The following is a 17,343-nucleotide window of genomic DNA, read 5'->3' as shown; positions in this document are numbered from 1 at the left end:
TTTCCAAATACTCTTAGAATACCTTCCAATAATTTACCTACTACTGACATCAGGCCTACTGCCCTATAATTTCCAGGGTTACCTTTAGAGCCTTTTTTAAACAACAGAACATGAACTATCCTCCAGCATCAAACCTGTTGCCAAGGACATTTTAAATATTTCTTCCAGAGTCCCTGTAATTTCTACATCAGCCTCCCTCAAGGACTGAGGGAATATCTTGTCAAGTCCTGGGGTTTTATCCATCCTTATTTGTTTAAGACAGTGAGCCCCTCCTCTTTAATCTGTGTCCATTCTTTGACTCACTACTTGTTTTCCTAACTTTCCCTGTCTCCGTGCCAGTTTCCAGAGTAAATACTGATTGGGAAAAAATTTTTAAGATGTCCCCCATCTCTTTTGGCTCCATCGCCGGCCTTTCTGATCTTTGAGGAGACCAAATATGTCCCTTACTATCCTTTTGCTCTGAATATACCTGTAGAAACACTTTGGATTTTCCTTCACATTGTCTTCCAAAGCAGCCTAATATCTTCTTTTAACCTTCCTGGTTTCTCTCTTGAGTTTTTTCTTGCATTTTTTATACTCCGCGAGTACCTCATTTGCTCCATGTTGCCTATACCTGTTATACACCCTTCCCTTCTTCCGAACCAATGTCCCTTGAAAACCACAGTTCCCTAAGTCTATTAACTTTACATTTAATCCTGATAGGAACATACAAATCTGTACTCTTAAAATTTCACCTTTGAAGGTCTTCTACTTAACTTGCACGTCCTTACCAGAAAACAACTGATCTAAATTCATGCATTCTAGATCCTTTCTTATTTCCTTATAAGTGGCCTTTCTCCAATTTAGAACCCCAACCTGAGGCTCAGACCTTTCCTTCTCCATAATTAATTTGAAACTAATGGCATTATGATCACTGGGACCCAAAATGTTCTCCTACACATACTACTGTCACCTCTCTTGTCTTGTTCCCTATTTGCAGATCCAGTATTCACTCTCTCTAGTTGGTTTCTCTATATATTGATTTAGAAAACTTTTCTGAACACATTTGACAAACTCCAAGCCATCCAGCCTTTTTACAGTATGGGAGACCCTGTCAATATGTAGAAAGTTAAAATCTCCTACTACTGTAACCTTGTGTATACTACATGAGTCTGTTCTCTCTCTACAGATTTGCTCCTTCAATTCTCTCTGACTATTGGGAGGTCTATAATACAGCCCCATGAGTGTGGTCATACCTTTCTCGTTCCTCAACTCCACCTAAATAGCCTCAGAAAACGATCCCTCTGGTGTGTCCTGCCTGAGCACAGTTATGATATTTTCCCTGGCAAGCAATGCCATTCCTCCCCCTTTTATCCCTCTTCCTCAATTGCATCTGAAGCAATGGAAGTCTGGAACATTGAGCTGCCATTCCTGCCCCTCCTGCAACCAAATTTCACTAATGGTCACAATGTCATAATTCTACATGCCAATCTGTGCCCTAAGCTCATCTGACTTTCCTACAATACTTCTTACATTGAAATAGATGCACCTGAGAAATTTTCCACCATGTACAAACCCTTTGACTTCTTATCATAAATGTGATTTTTGACATCATCTTTTTATTCCTCCACTCCCCTATGTACTCTTGCACTGTAGTTTCCATCCCTCTGCTAATCTAGTTTAACCCCCGCCCCTTCCCCGGAGCAGCACTAGCAAACCTTCCCGCAAAGATATTAGGATATTAGTCCCCCTCTAGTTCAGGGGCAAACTGTCCTGTTGGAACAGGTTCCAACTTTGCTGGAAGGGAGCACAGTGATGCAGAAAACACATGGGTGTGCAAATATAATTTTGTACTAACATCCCCCTCCCCGCCCCCAGGTAAGAGAAAAGAAAAACAAACTGTCCCAGCAGGTAAATGACTAAAAGTGTGAATTGGGAGATGTGGCGCAGATATTTTTTTTAGCCCCCACCCATTTTTATTTAATATCCAGGATTCCCTAGCTTTGAGGGGGATCATTGATTTCACTGGTATTTATGTGGTTTTTGTGTTCTTATATTCTTGTATAATTTGAGGGATGGGGAGTGGAGGGAGCAAGATGGCGGGGGGGGGGAAGGAATGGACTCTATAAATCATATTGCATGAAAAAAGAATGTAATGTATTTTTTACTGAATTTGCAAATCTTTAAAATCAAAAATAAAATATTTTTAAAAAGAAATACGGAAAAGAATGTTAAAGATACTGGCAAATGAAATTTGATGCGTTGAACTAAGTAACAAAAAGAACCCATCATGGTTAAATTACATGCCATCAGTCTGAAGAAGACCAAAGTGGAAAGGTCACAGCAAATTTGTGAAAAGTGTAAAGCCATTGTGGCAATAATGCTGCTGGATTTGATTGTCATAACTAAGGATATTCATTTTTTAAAAAGCTAGTTTTGCAGCCACTTTACATGTGTTCAGCTATGCAGTCCTCTTGAACTCTGCACCTCTGTCACCCTTTCCATTCTGCCTGAGCTCTGCTCTGCCTTATTCCACTCAAATCCATTTTGGTGTCAACCGCCCCTCACCCTTTTGCGTCCGCTTGAACTCCACCCTGCACCTCGTGCATTGCATTGTCACCATATTGAGTCAGCACCCAGTTTCTAAAACCCACTACAGTCCATGCTCCTTCCTCTGCACTCCTCCCTCTGCCTACTCCCACTGTCTGTGTTGATTTACTCTCACTTCCCTTTGCCTTCTCATCTTCACCCTGCACCTCTTCTCTTTGCCCGCTCCATGTCCTAATGCTCTACCTGCTGTACATGAGGCTGTGCACCATTAGGTCTTAATCATCTCATCAGAAAGGGCGTTCTTGGAATGGTAATCTACAAATGAATAAATGCCATCATCGGATTGTGGGTGTGATGGTAGGATGGAAGCTGAACAAAGAAAAATTAAAATGGACCAAAAGGGAGCTTGGATATCTAAATGAAGAGCTTAATGAAAAAGTAATTGTGTCAAAGACGATGTTGCCTATGTTCACATGGGGGAGACAGTTTTGCAGATATATAATGAAACCATTAGATAAGTATTCCACCGAATACTGGCGACATTGTTTGCCAAGGAACTCGTGGATAAAATTATTTCTAAAAGTAACAAAAATTACGGTAACTATTGCAAAACAAAAGACTTCTTGCAAGGATTAGCTCAAAAGTCGGCTCAAATTTATGGAAAACAATGAATTCATACCTTCAATAAAAGCTACATTCACTACCCGTCAAGAAAACTAAGCAAAATGGAGGCACTTGCAGACACGAGAAATATAGAACAAAACTTTTTGGCCTGCGCACTTATTTCCTGGAATTGAAGGTTGAAGGTGATAGAACAAAAGAGGAATACTATGGGAAAATGATTCATAGCCAAAATTTGTTCTATGTCAGTCAAATGCAATCATGTCAAAACAAGGATTATCCTGAAAATGTTGCTAGTTTTCCACATTTATCTAGGTAATTCTTGGCTGTCTCCAAATTCCTCCAAACTTGTAAAAAATCTCACATTGCCTGACAACTAACAGCAAAGTCCTTTCTATCCTCAAAAGTTTAATCTGTTCAATTTCCATGCCTCCCTCCCCCCCTCAGTCTGCGGCCTCCAGTGAGACCATATGGCCCATGTTGAGAATGACTGCTCTCAACTACAGGCCATTAAACAGCCTGGAGAAGATAAAAGAGAAAGCATTTTAACAAATTTATGAAGAGTATAAAAACATGATGACAATAATGGTCGGATTTAATTGCCATAATAACTAGGATATTTGGTTTAACAAAAATCATTGGTTTGCAGCATCTTGACATGCACGTGTTCAACTTGCATGGTCCGCCTTTCCTTGGAAATCTGCTTAAACTCTGCCCTTCGCCCTTTCAACCGCCTGAGATCTGCTCTGCCACATTCCATCCAAGTCTGCTTTGGCTCCAACTGACCCTCCTTTTGTGTCTTCTTTTACTCAACCCTGCACCTTGTGCACTGCATTAGCCAGTCCAATTCACCATGCAAAGCCCACATCCAGTTTCCCAAACTGACTCCAGATCATCCCGTTTCCTCTATGCTTCTTACCACCTGCTCCCAATATCACAGTTGGTCCATTTTCAAATTCACTCTGCCTTCTCAACTTCATGCATCACACAACATGACGCGCCGTCATTTCAACATATTGCCCACTCCAATTACTAACATGTTACCTGCTGCACCCAGAGGCTTAGTGTTTAGTTTAACTCAAAGTATAGATTAAACTGAGAGATATAGAAAATAAGATACCAATAGGAATGCAGATTGTATAATTGTGTGCAATTTAGCCTCAAAATTGTACAGAGTTAAGAGAGTTACCTGGTATGGAATTTGTATCCCTGATTTGTATTGGTGGCTTTTTATTGGTAAATTATTACAAACGTTTACACTCTCTCTTTTGTGAGGCAGATTTTCTTCTTTTTAACATTGTAATTTTTTAAAAATTAAATTCTAATTTTTCAATGTGCAAATAATGTGTAATAATTTAGTCAAAGATAGCAAAAATAAAAACCATGGGCAAGTCAATTTATAATGTGAATAAACTGCATTGTAGGCTCCATAAGGAATAATGTTGCTTTGAGAGTGCAGTTGTGTCATAACAATGTTATTTGCTGTGAAGAAATGCAAATAGATATAGAAACCTGAAAAATTGAGTATTACTTTATTCTGAAAGGACAAGACTAATTCGATAAACCTGTTTATTGAAGACATGGATTTGAAATTACCCGTTTGACATGTGTGAAAGACAGATACTTGTGTTTGCTTGAGGTTAACATTTGGAAAAGTATGAAAAAATTCAAAATTAGTTTGTGTAAGTGGATGAAAACTGGGAAAGAGTTGAATAAATTTAGTGACTGATTTAGAAGAATTTTATTTCTATGATAATTGCTGACATGGCTAATTGGATAAAATAATTAGATTGAAGATTAGCTCTGAGATGTGTTTGATTCTATATTGTGCAGATAGTGAAGCAGATACATTGCTGATTTAATCATCCAGATGTCTGGACCGGCAACATATGGAACTGAAAAATGCTTTACTGTTGTGTCATGTGCCCAGCAAGCACCTCAAGATTTTGATGGGGATATGTGGAGAATTAAATGGAATTAGAATAAATGGAAGCTTGATGGTTGATGCAGACTGGATGGGTAGAAAACCTTGTTTCCTTGTTATAACAGGCCTCAATCCTATCTGTGCCCAAGAAGAGTGTAGTAATGTGCCTAAATAACTATCGACCAGTGACACTCACATCCATAGATGAAGTGTTTTGAGAGTCTGGTGTTGAAACATGTCAGGCTCCTGTCTGAACGGCAACATGTATTCGTTCAAATTGCCTACTGCAGCAATGGGTCTACAGCAGATAACATTTCACTGGTTCTACACAAAGCCCTGGAACACCTGGACAATGAAGACACATACATCAGAATGCTCTTTATTGACTATGGTTTGGCATTCAAAACCAGCATTCCTTCAAAACTGATCAGCAAACTCCAAGACATGGGCCTCAATACCAGACTGTGTAATTCGATACCCTGGATTTCCTCACCTCAAGCCAACAATCAGTGGATGTTCTTACTCTTGAGTGAGAACTTCTCCTCCATGATCTCCATCGGTACTGGAGCCCCACAGGACTGCATTCTTAGTAACCTGCCCTACTCATTTGACGACTATAACTACGTGACTCAGTATAACGATAACAATCAGAAATTTGCTGTTGATGGCATGGTAGCACGTGGCATAAAGAAAGATGATGAGTCAGCATACAAGAGGGAGATTGAAAACTTGGCTGACTGGTGCACTAACAACAACCTCGTATTCGACGTCATCAAAACCAAGGAGCTTGTTGCGTACTTCAGAAGGGGAAAACCAGAGGTGTATGATCAAGTGTTCATTGGGGGAGATCAGAGTTGGAGAGGGTGAGCAAATTTAAATCCCTTGAGGAGGCTACTTCGGAGGATCTTTCCTGGACCCAACACACAAATATCGTGAACAAAGCACATCGACACCTATATTTTCTGAGGTTTGTGGGGGTTTTGTATGATGTAGAAAACCTTGGCAAACTTCCACGCAGATGTGAAACAGAAAGTGTGCTGACCAGCTGCATCAGGGTTTGGTATGAGTGGTACCAATACCTTTGAGTGGAAGGCCCTGTAAAAGGTAATGGACACAGCAAAACTCTCCCCACCATTGAGAAAATCTGCTTGGACCGCTGCTGTCAGAGAGCAACAGCAATTACATGGATCCTTCCCACCCAGGACATGCTCTTTTCTCACTGCTGCCATCAGGAATGAGGTATAGGTGCTGCAAGACTCGTACCACCAGGTTCAGAAGCAGTTGCTATTCCCCCCACCCCCCACCATTGGAGTCCTAAACAAACTCAGAGACTCATTTAAGGACTCTTATTTTGCATATTATTTATTATTGAATATTTATTTTCTGTATTGCAGTTTATACTTCCTTCTTGTTTATATTTCTTTCTTTTGTATAAGTATCTTCTCTTGAGTACAGTTCTTTTGCACACTGATAAGTAGAAATTCTGCCTGGACCACAAGAAAAAGAATCTTGAATTGTAAGTGATGTCATGCATGTACTCTTGACAATAAATTTGAACTTTGATATGGAAAGTCAGTAGTGCTTCGAGCCTGAGAATTTTAAAATAAGTCATATTGTGAATTTTTAAAAATTATCTAACATAATTTTCTTTTCTGGGAAATGTGAAGAAGGAAGGCTCAACCAAAAATGAAGGCAGGGAGTGACAATTCAAAGTTTAATACATTAAAATGTTTGAAATCATGTCATAGTTACTAAAGAATTTTATTTAAATTCCCATTATGGTCATTTTTAATTTTGAAACATTTTAATTGTTATTGATTTTCATATTTGTTTTCAGGCTGCATGTATTCCAGTGATGTTAAGTAATGGCTGGGAACTGCCATTTTCAGAAGTCATTGACTGGAACCAAGCTGTTATTGTTGGAGATGAAAGGTTGCTTCTCCAGGTAGGTGAGCGATTTTGGTTGGCGAGGGGGTGGGGGTGGGGGAGGTTGTTGGTTTGTACTCATTTTGTTTTCAACATTAAATTGTTTTGGACAGTGAGAATAGAGAGGAATATAAAAATTGTAAATGATATAAAATCTTTTCATTTTATTTCAAATAATAACAGAAAATGCTTTCATCTGAAAGATTAACTCTGTTTCTCTTCCCAAATATTCAGCATTATATGCTGAATATTTTCAGCTTATTTTTTGGCTTTTAGGTTTCCTGAATCACCCTTTTTTTTCATGAACTGTTGGCTTCAATGGTCTGGAATTTTTTGCTGTAGATCATTCTGTTATCTGCGTAACAACTTATATGCTACTCACTACACAGAGGAAGTGCTGAACGAAAAAATATAGCACACTAGCTATCAAGCATCAATAAATAGAAAAAAGGCCTTGAAAATGTGTCATTTAAAAAAAAAATTTGACAGGTACTTCCAATTTTAAATTGGCATGAAAATAGAAGTGCTTCTCTTGATCTTGTACACCTCTATTAAGTTGCCTTACGTCCTCCAATGCTCCAAAGGGAAAAGCTCTAGCTTGCTCAGTCTTTCCTCATAAGACATGTTTTCTAATCCAAGCAACATTCTGGTAAATATCCTCTGCACCCTCTCTAAAGCTTCTACATCATTCCTACATAAGGAGGCAACCAGAAACGAACACAATACTGTAAGCCTGGTCTAACTAGAGTTTTATATAAATGCAACATTACTTTGCAGCTCATGAACTCAATTCACTGACTAATGAAAGCCAGCACACCATACGCCACCTTAGCTACCCTATCAAATTGTGCAGCATCCTCGAGTTATCTATGGACTTGGTCCCCAAGATTCCTTAGTTCCTCCACACTGTTAAGAATCCTGCTAGCCATTTATTTGAGTCTGTGATAAAGACATGACCATGCCCCTTGGTATCTATATTTATTTTATTGAAAGCCTTGCTCTGTGTCAGTGGTGTCACTGGTACTGCATGATGAGTAAAACAGTTTTCCCTATTGCACTTGTATTTCTTGAGTCTGTCTTATTTGGTTATGTTTAAGGTTATGATAAAGTTACATCTTCAAAAACGGTAATAAAGTTGGGTGTAAAAATTAAAATGTAATGAGGTTTTAGCTTAACCATGCATTTCCAAAGTGATAATAGAATATTGTGTCTCATATTGGTAAACTCAGATGTTTACACTTAATGAAACATGGGTATGGTAAATGTCTCTGGAACCTGTACTGTGCAGTAAGTTATCAGGAAAATTAAGTTTATCAAATCCATTCTTTCCCAGTGATTGTCCGCTGTCCATACTGCATTTTGCCTCTGTGATTTTATGTTTTCATTTCACACTTTGGTTTGTATTTGTGGTTTCAACATCACAAACCAACACTTTACTGCAGGAGGCCAATTACAGGCTTCTAATATTTATCAAATGCTTTTTAATAAAAACAGTGATTAAAGCACTTAACAAATTCACATGCTGGGTAATTATATATTCATTATTACAATACTGTTCAAAGCATTCCAGATTGATCCATAATAGCTTGCATTTTGCTGCAAAATATTCCAGAAATTCTGATACTACAGTCAAATGCAGAAGCCTCTGAAATCCAATACTTGGACAGCAGTTTGATAGAATTCCCAAATATTTTTGCAAGGGAATATGCCTTGTTATCGCAATTCTATTCATTGTATTTACAGTAATATTTTCAAGTCTTGTTTTATTTTTAGGTAACTTAATTTTAAATATTTGAATTTTGATATTCAGTGTCACATATATTAGGAACATTGGAAGAACCTTGACTACTTTGACAGACAGCAAAGCAAGCGTGACTTCATCTGACAAATGCTTTTCTCAGCTATTGTATACAGTGCTTGTTAGGACCCTCACATGATCCAATCCTGCTGAGAGAGGCTTCTCAGGGCCTCATTGTTTGGTCTAGGTTGCTCTCACCAATTTTCTTCAGGGGTTTGTATATGAATTTTTGATCTCATTCTAAGATTTCTGAATGTTATCCTCCCTTCTTTCTATATCATTGATACCATAAACACAATGATCTTTAACTATCCAACGTTGCCCCAGAATAATTGCAGCCACTCATTAACAACCTTGATCCTGGCAAGTTGAAAGTGACATAATGTCCTATCAATTATGTAATAGCCACAATGAAACCAATCTTCCTGCATATTTCTATGCAGTGAAACACTAATATTTTTGAGCACTTTTTAAAAAATCCCAATCTGATACAGCTCACCTACATTGACAAGGATTTGTGTGTACTCCCTCAAAGAACCAGCACCTTTTCCAATATTCTTGGGTAAATTTAGTTTGGAGACTGTGACACATTTGGGGGTCTACTGCTCAGTCTGGCTGTCTTGCTCTGCTGAGCAGTGTGTCTTTAGATCCTTGCGCTCCTCCGTAGTGACCACATCTTGAAATATGCAATCCATGTAAACTCAGCCGTTGAACTCCACAGTCATGCCCACTGGTGCTCTTGGTCTAAAATTAAGATCTTAAGATTCTTCAGTTGATGATATTTCCTGCACACAGTTATCCAGTTATAAAGAAACATCCTGGATTTCTCATAAGGCAGAGGATGTACATTTAGCAGTCTGAAAAGTACTACTTGAGACTAAAAATCCAACTACCAGGGGAGAAAAGGCTGCAATACTCTCCACTTCCTACCAGCTGGTAATGTCATTCTGTTTTTTTTTACCTCAAACTCTGAAACAATGGGTTTGCTTCTGCTTCATTCAAATTAATTGATTTAAGGCACCAGGCAGCAGCATCCTTTTCCCTTGTGACCTTGAATGAAATGTCAACTATTCAAGGAAGCTCTTTTAAGTTAGTAACTAAAAGTTACATGTAAGATTAATCTGAAGAATGCTGTCACATTTTTCCAAATTGTGCATGTCTTTTTATTAAAAAGCAATGACCCAAAATGATTGATCAGTTTATTGTAATTCTTATTGTTTGACAGAACTTGAAGTTGCATGCATCAAAGAAATTCTTCACAGAGGGTGGGTGGGTGGGGGAAGGGGGTCAGATGTGCAAGAATACCACCCATTAACCTGAAAGAAATCTTGATGTTTTATTGGTTATAGGTCTGTTTCATGTGTATATGGATGCCTTGTACATTCATTGCCAAGCAGAAGCAATAACTTGTCAGATTTTTTCAATGAAGGTCTAGTGATTGTATTCGTCAATCAATACATTTATTTAAGTTTATATTCTTCTCATACTTTCTCTTTTCTTACAGATACCTTCTACTGTAAGGTCTATTAATCAGAACAAAATCTTAGCACTTAGACAACAGACACAGTTCTTATGGGATGCTTATTTTTCTTCCGTAGAGAGGATAGTATTGACTACATTAGAAGTGAGTATGACTTGATAATTTGACCTTGAATCCAATAATAATAAATTCTAATATATTCCTAGAGCAATAATTTAATTTTTAAACCATTTTTAACCTTTTAAACCCATTTGTAAATTATTCAAGTTTTCTACAGATGCATGGAATACATCATTATTTTACACTCCTGGTTTACAGTGAAAATGTTCACTGATTTTGGAGCAGCAAACCTTACCAAATGCATCAAAATTATTTTGTACTTTATGTTTGGCAAACAAATGTTCAACCAACACAACACCTTATATTCTGTCTGGGCACCCTCCAACAGGATGGCATTAAAATTGGCTTCTCCATTTTCATTTAGCCATCCCCTCATCAATTCCTATTTCTTCTTTCCTCTCTCTCTCTCTCTCTCTCTCCTTTTCCCTCTGTCTCCTTTCCATTCACAGAGCCAACCCCTCTCCCTATCAACTCTTACCTTTCCTCTCGTGTCCTCTGATCCATGTCCAATTCTCACCTTTTTTCTGTTAATCTGTGCTCCTCCCTCTGCTCTTTCTTTCCTTCTCCCCAGCCTTTTAATTCAGACACCTGTCTGCTTTTTACTCTTAGCTTGAAGAACGGCTCAAACCCAAAATATTGTTTGTAGATCATACCTACTATGGATGGTGCGAGACCAGCCGAGGGCCAGCTGAGTTCCTCTGTGTTTTTATTGCAAATAAATGAACTACCTATTTTATAAATAAGATCTTTGCTTTATTCAAAAATGGGAATACATTGACACTATAAATGAGTCCAGAAGATCCTAGGAAATTTCAAGCGGATCCAGTTGTCTGCGGAATCCATACTACTCACATTTGGCAAGCTATGGGGATCTTATCGACATTTAATCATCATATGAAACACCAGTATCACATTTCCATTCATTTGAGTTGAGTAATTTTACAAAATTTGGACTGATGAGAATATTCTTTCAGAACTGTGTCCAATTGTATTTTAATGTACAAATGCACAGCAAACATCAACAAATCATTCATCAACGAGGCCATGTGAGAAAAATCTATCTTCATCTTTTGAAATTCACTTCAAAGTCATCATTCTTAAAGACTAAAGAGTGAAAATTCTAGAGACTTGCTCTTTATTGCCCAACAAGAAAACTTTATTACCTCATGGTTCTAATTGTCAAGATTAAATTGCTGCATGTGTCACCATGGAGAAGTTGATAACAAGCGAATAGTGCATCTCGTTAAAATTAACCAGGATATCACAATAAATTTTGGATCTGTTTATGGGAAGGAGGGAATGGGTTGGTTGGTGTGGATGGGGCCTCAAGGTTGTGGGGAATAAAGCCAGGATTATCAGTAATGATTTATTGAGAGCAAACATCCAGCCAGCTTTTTTCCCCAAAAATTAGTGAGTTCTAATTCATTATCCAAAATTTTCATCCCATGTAAGAGAATCATAATCAGCTATAAGCCAGCTTGATCACTGCCCTCTAACATTCGAACCTAAACCCAAATCACAAATTCAGTCAAGCCTGAGTTTTGACTACTGATTAGCTGGTTCTGAGTGACTTCTAACAATAGCAGCTCTTGCACATTGCTCCACAGGTACTCAACTTACAAATTTTGATACAATTGTCTATGTAGAGAGTTGACTGGTATTTAAAGATTTTTTTTTGTACACCAGAACAAACATTTTGAATGTTAATGCACTGAAGGATGTAGTCAGTAGTTTTGAATTTCAGCCAACCCCCTTGTTATGTAGGGAAGGAGGGTGCATTTCTAGAAAATGATCTATAATGCAGTTTTCCTTCATGTAAAACCAGGATTTCTGCATGGTTCTAGCAAAACAAGAGCCTTCTATTTCACCTTTTGGTGATATGATAAATAATGAACAGCAGTTGAAATTACAAATTTAGCTGTATGACTGATGCCTTGAGACTCCAGACAGCAGCCATTTGACTTAAGTTCCAATTGACATAATTAATCATTGAAACTTGCTACTGTATTTACATTTACGGAGCTTTATTAAAAGGGAACTGTCCAGATCTCCATTAATTCCCTTGTACTTTGTTCATCAGCTACCTACCAGTCATGACTGGAAGAACGATATTCTTCAATGTCATAAACTCAGATTAAGCATGATCTGAACATCAGTAATGATTTCACCATTTTCTCTCTCTCTCTCTCTCTCTCTCTCTTGTGACCTCTCAAGAAGAACCTGAGTTTTTACAAGGAAAGCAAAGCAGAATGCCTTTTTAGTTTGAATTCTCTCTTAATTTTGTATTTTCCTGGATCATAACCACTTCATAACTTGAGAAATAACTATAGATTTTGTTGTATTCATTCATGATAAACTTAGTTATAACTCAATGCAGTGCAAGCTTCTAATATGATGTGAGATCATTTATTGTATGAGTAGATTATGAAAATTTACTTGTCTGGAAATGAAGTATTAGTGAATTGAATGATTGACAGTAGAATATATGAATAATGGACACCTACTTGCATTTTTGGTACATGTCACCCAAGGATCTGTGCTTTCAGACTTCATTTTAAAAAGAACTTAGATTTGTGACTTTCTTTGCTTAGATTTGTTGGTGGCCGAGGCTGCCTTGTGAACATTGTGTAGGTGAAAACATTATAGTAGGTCCAAAAAGTTAAATGAATTTTAAATTTTATTTTCATTTAAATTTGCACATACAGCTTGGTAACGGGCCATTTCAGCCCACGAGCCCGTGCCACCCAATTAACCTACAACTACCGGTATATTTCGAATGGTGGGAGGAAACTTGGGGAGAACATGCAAACTCCTTACAGACAGCAGGGGAATCAAACCACAGTCCTGATTGCTAGCAATATAACAACATTGCACTAACCATGCCACCCTGTGCTTTCTATGTGGGAGATCATGCCACACGAATCTGATAGTTTTTTGAAGAGGTGACCAAGTGGACAGGTTATGGACATTTTAAATGTGGATTTTAGTAAGGAAAAAATCCACATGGCAGGATAGTCCAGAAAGTTAGTGGACAGATGATCTGGCCAACTTGATTCAAAACTGTACTATGAAATGAACACCACTATGAAAACCACATTTCAGTGTAATGTGTCAGCTGATCAATTTTAGATGTTATATCTAGAAGACCAGAATGCGAGGGAATAAAAGTAAGCTATAAAAAGCATTGGCAACACCAAGCCTTGAATGCTTTGTGCTGTTCTGGATACCATAATCTCATGAAAGATAAGTTGGCCAAGGAGGGAATGTAATTTAAATTTTGCCTCAATGAAAACTGGGCCTCAAGGAATAATTATCTGAAAATTTAGGTTACAGGTTGATTTGAAACTGCTCATAGAAAACTGATAGATGGACAAAAACTATTTGTTGTTTTGGGGAGCCAAGAGCAAGAGATCATAACCTAATATTGTAATTTAGAACCTGACTTTGTGCAAGTGAGGATAGGAAATGTGAAGATTGGTAAACATTTGGAATACACTTTTATGTACACCATTGATTTTTAGACATCATGGTAACAGGCCCTTTCAACCCACGAGCCTGTGCCACCCAACTGACCTACAACCCCCAATGCATTTTTAAACGGTGGGAGGAAACCGGAGCCCCGGGGAAAACGCACGCAGAAATGGAGAGAACATACAAACTCCTTACAGACAACATGGGATTAGTTTTAAATTGATATTGATAAACTTTTATTGACCAGGTATTTTGGGAGAACTTTGTCACTGAATTTTTGGAATAGTTCTCAATGTATTCAAAGCAAGATGGACTGTAGATTAAATGATATACCTCTGTTCCTTTAAATTCCCATGTTCATGAATTGGTTTATTTCCTGGGCAACACTTTATAGTATTGGTATAACTAACCTTTTATTTTTTTAAATAGATAATTCAAGACAGAATTTTTAACCATATATCACGCAATGGTTTAATTTGGAATAAACCTCCAGGAGGATTATTCAGTCTACCACAGTATTCAACCTACCTAGGAGATTTTCCATTTTATTATTCTTATCTAGGTAAGTGATAATTTAAATGCGTACATGTGATAACATGCATAGTTAATATTTTGCAGATTTAGTACTTCATTAAAAAAAATGATAGCATACATTTTTTAGAGGCTTTATATTTAGCTGTAAATTAATCAAAATAAACTGGAATCTGGACTCGTTTCTCACAAGACAATAATGGGTTTCAAAATCTTGAATGAAACTTTATAATTCACTTACAGTCTGATATAAATGGAGAAGAATGTTATGAACGAATAAATACTGGAGGAGTAATCTTTAGTCTTTACCTTTTTATGTTTTTTGATATCCATAACCTGTTAAATATTTTTAAAAAGTAATGAATGCCTTCTCAAATGATAGACTCATCTGGAATGCGAAGAATACAAGGTTGAATTCTTTTTCAAATTATTTCCAAAGCAAGTCTTCATATTCTATCACATTTTTACTTATTGAGAGTTATTGAATCTCTTGTACACATCATTATTAGAGCATAAATCAATAAGAAACAAAGAGTTGGTCAGTGACTGGTAAATATCTGCAAATTGCTGGATAGTTTGCTGTGTTGTACTGTTAGGCTCCTAATAGGACTTCTCCATCAACTTTACACAACCTCTTAGAAGTTTTTTTCCCATTTGTGCATTATCTATAAATTAACTTAGCTGTGAAGTAAAGGTTTATGCTTAATTGTATTAACCCATGCAATGCCTTTTAATATATCTGACCAAGAAAAGGAATAGTTGTTTGATGGAGTCAAATTCCTGCAGGTAATAATTTTTAAAATATTTCAATTTTTTTTCTTTCAACACATTTTTATCCTTATTTTTCCTCTTATCAAATTGACACAACCCTAATTTACCTGATTTCCTTTCTTGGATCAATCTTTAAATCATATTTGTTAAGATGTAACCTTAGTGGTCCCATTCACCAAGACTCCAGATTTTTGCACATGATGATCAAGACAGAATTCCGGGGCGGGGGGGAGTGGGGGGAGAGTTTCAAGCCAAAGGTTGAAAGAAAAATAATAAGGTAAATGTAAACTGCCTACACAAGCAAATTATGGGTATCATTTTGAATTTCTTGTCATGGAATGCTAATGTTTAGCAACAAGGTTTAATGAACTTATTAGATTTGAGATTCAATTTCTTAAGCTTGTGTTCTGATTTTTGTTTCAGGTATAATGCCTTCAAATAAGTTTACTGCCGTTATCCATGCAGTGACTCCGCTGGTTTCGCAGTCACAGCCAATATTAAAGCTTCTGCTGGCAGTAACTAAGAGTCAATATTGTGCCCAGGTAAACTGACCCTCCCCTTTTCCATTTAGCAGTTACGTTACTCCTTGAAGTTTGGATAGAGTTTTGTGGTTCATATTTTATAAAAAGCTTAGATTTTCTTCATGTATTTCTGAAGACACTGCAATCTTGCAAGTATTAGCAGCTTTCTGACATTTACTGGTGTCAGTTCAAATAATGGCAAAAATCTGCTTCATTTTAATGTCTTTGCAGTTAGCTTTTTTAAACCTTTTATGAATGTCCATACACAACCTTTTCCCAATAGTGTAATTAGAATATGTTGATAACCATGTTGAGGAACTTTGGGGGGCATCCGAGGCGCTCAAAGTTCCTCAACATGGTTATCCAACTGCACGAAAACCAACAAGGTTGGGTCAGATACAGCAATGAGCTCTCTGAACCCTTCTCCATTAACAATGGCGTGAAGCAAGGCTGCGTTCTCGCACCAACCCTCTTTTCAATCTTCTTCAGCATGATGCTGAACCAAGCCATGAAAGACCTCAACAATGAAGACGCTGTTTACATCCGGTACCGCACGGATGGCAGTCTCTTCAATCAGGCGCCTGCAAGCTCACACCAAGACACAAGAGAAACTTGTCCGTGAACTACTCTTTGCAGACGATGCCGCTTTAGTTGCCCATTCAGAGCCAGCTCTTCAGCACTTGACGTCCTGTTTTGCGGAAACTGCCAAAATGTTTGGCCTGGAAGTCAGCCTGAAGAAAACTGAGGTCCTCCATCAGCCAGCTCCCCACCATGACTACCAGCCCCCCCACATCTCCATCAGGCACACAAAACTCAAAACGGTCAACCAGTTTACCTATCTCGGCTGCACCATTTCATCAGATGCAAGGATCGACAACGAGATAGACAACAGACTCGCCAAGGCAAATAGCGCCTTTGGAAAACTACACAAAAGAGTCTGGAAAAACAACCAACTGAAAAACCTCACAAAGGTAAGCGTATACAGAGCCGTTGTCATACCCACACTCCTGTTCGGCTCCGAATCATGGGTCCTCTACCAGCATCACCTATGGCTCCTAGAACGCTTCCACCAGCGTTGTCTCCGCTCCATCCTCAACATTCATTGGAGCGACTTCATCCCTAACATCGAAGTACTCGAGATGGCAGAGGCCGACAGCATCGAATCCACGCTGTTGAAGATCCAACTGCGTTGGGTAGGTCACGTCTCCAGAATGGAGGACCATCGCCTTCCCAAGATCGTGTTATATGGCGAGCTCTCCACTGGCCATCGTGTCAGAGGTGCACCAAAGAAGAGGTACAAGGACTGCCTAAAGAAATCTCTTGGTGCCTGCCACATTGGCCACCGCCAGTGAGCTGATATCGCCTCAAACCGTGCATCTTGGCGCCTCACAGTTCGGCGGGCAGCAACCTCCTTTGAAGAAGACCGCAGAGCCCACCTCACTGACAAAAGACAAAGGAGGAAAAACCCAACCCCAACCAACAAATTTTCCCCTGCAACCGCTGCAACCGTGTCTGCCTGTCCCGCGTCGGACTTGTCAGCCACAAACGAGCCTGCAGCTGACGTGGACATTTACCCCTCCATAAATCTTCAACGGCGAAGCCAAGCCAAAGAAAGAATTAGAATATGTACCAACTCTTTTTCCCTTCCCCT

The 17,343-nt window shown here is 38.3% G+C and overlaps 1 protein-coding gene across 1 annotated transcript in view; it reads left to right on the top strand.

The window, feature by feature from the left end:
* The window catches only part of LOC138755157 (exostosin-1-like), a 149,316-nt gene that overhangs the window by 106,731 nt on the left and 25,242 nt on the right, over positions 1–17,343 (top strand). Inside the window, exons 3-6 of the mRNA XM_069920572.1 lie at positions 6,912–7,019; positions 10,303–10,422; positions 14,299–14,431; positions 15,595–15,713. Of these exons, the coding sequence (XP_069776673.1) occupies positions 6,912–7,019; positions 10,303–10,422; positions 14,299–14,431; positions 15,595–15,713 (480 nt within the window). The remainder of the gene's footprint in view (positions 1–6,911; positions 7,020–10,302; positions 10,423–14,298; positions 14,432–15,594; positions 15,714–17,343) is intronic.

The sequence above is a fragment of the Narcine bancroftii genome, chromosome 2, assembly GCF_036971445.1.
Source record: "Narcine bancroftii isolate sNarBan1 chromosome 2, sNarBan1.hap1, whole genome shotgun sequence".
Lineage (NCBI taxonomy): Eukaryota > Metazoa > Chordata > Chondrichthyes > Torpediniformes > Narcinidae > Narcine > Narcine bancroftii.
This window is presented reverse-complemented; position numbering and strand designations above follow the sequence as displayed.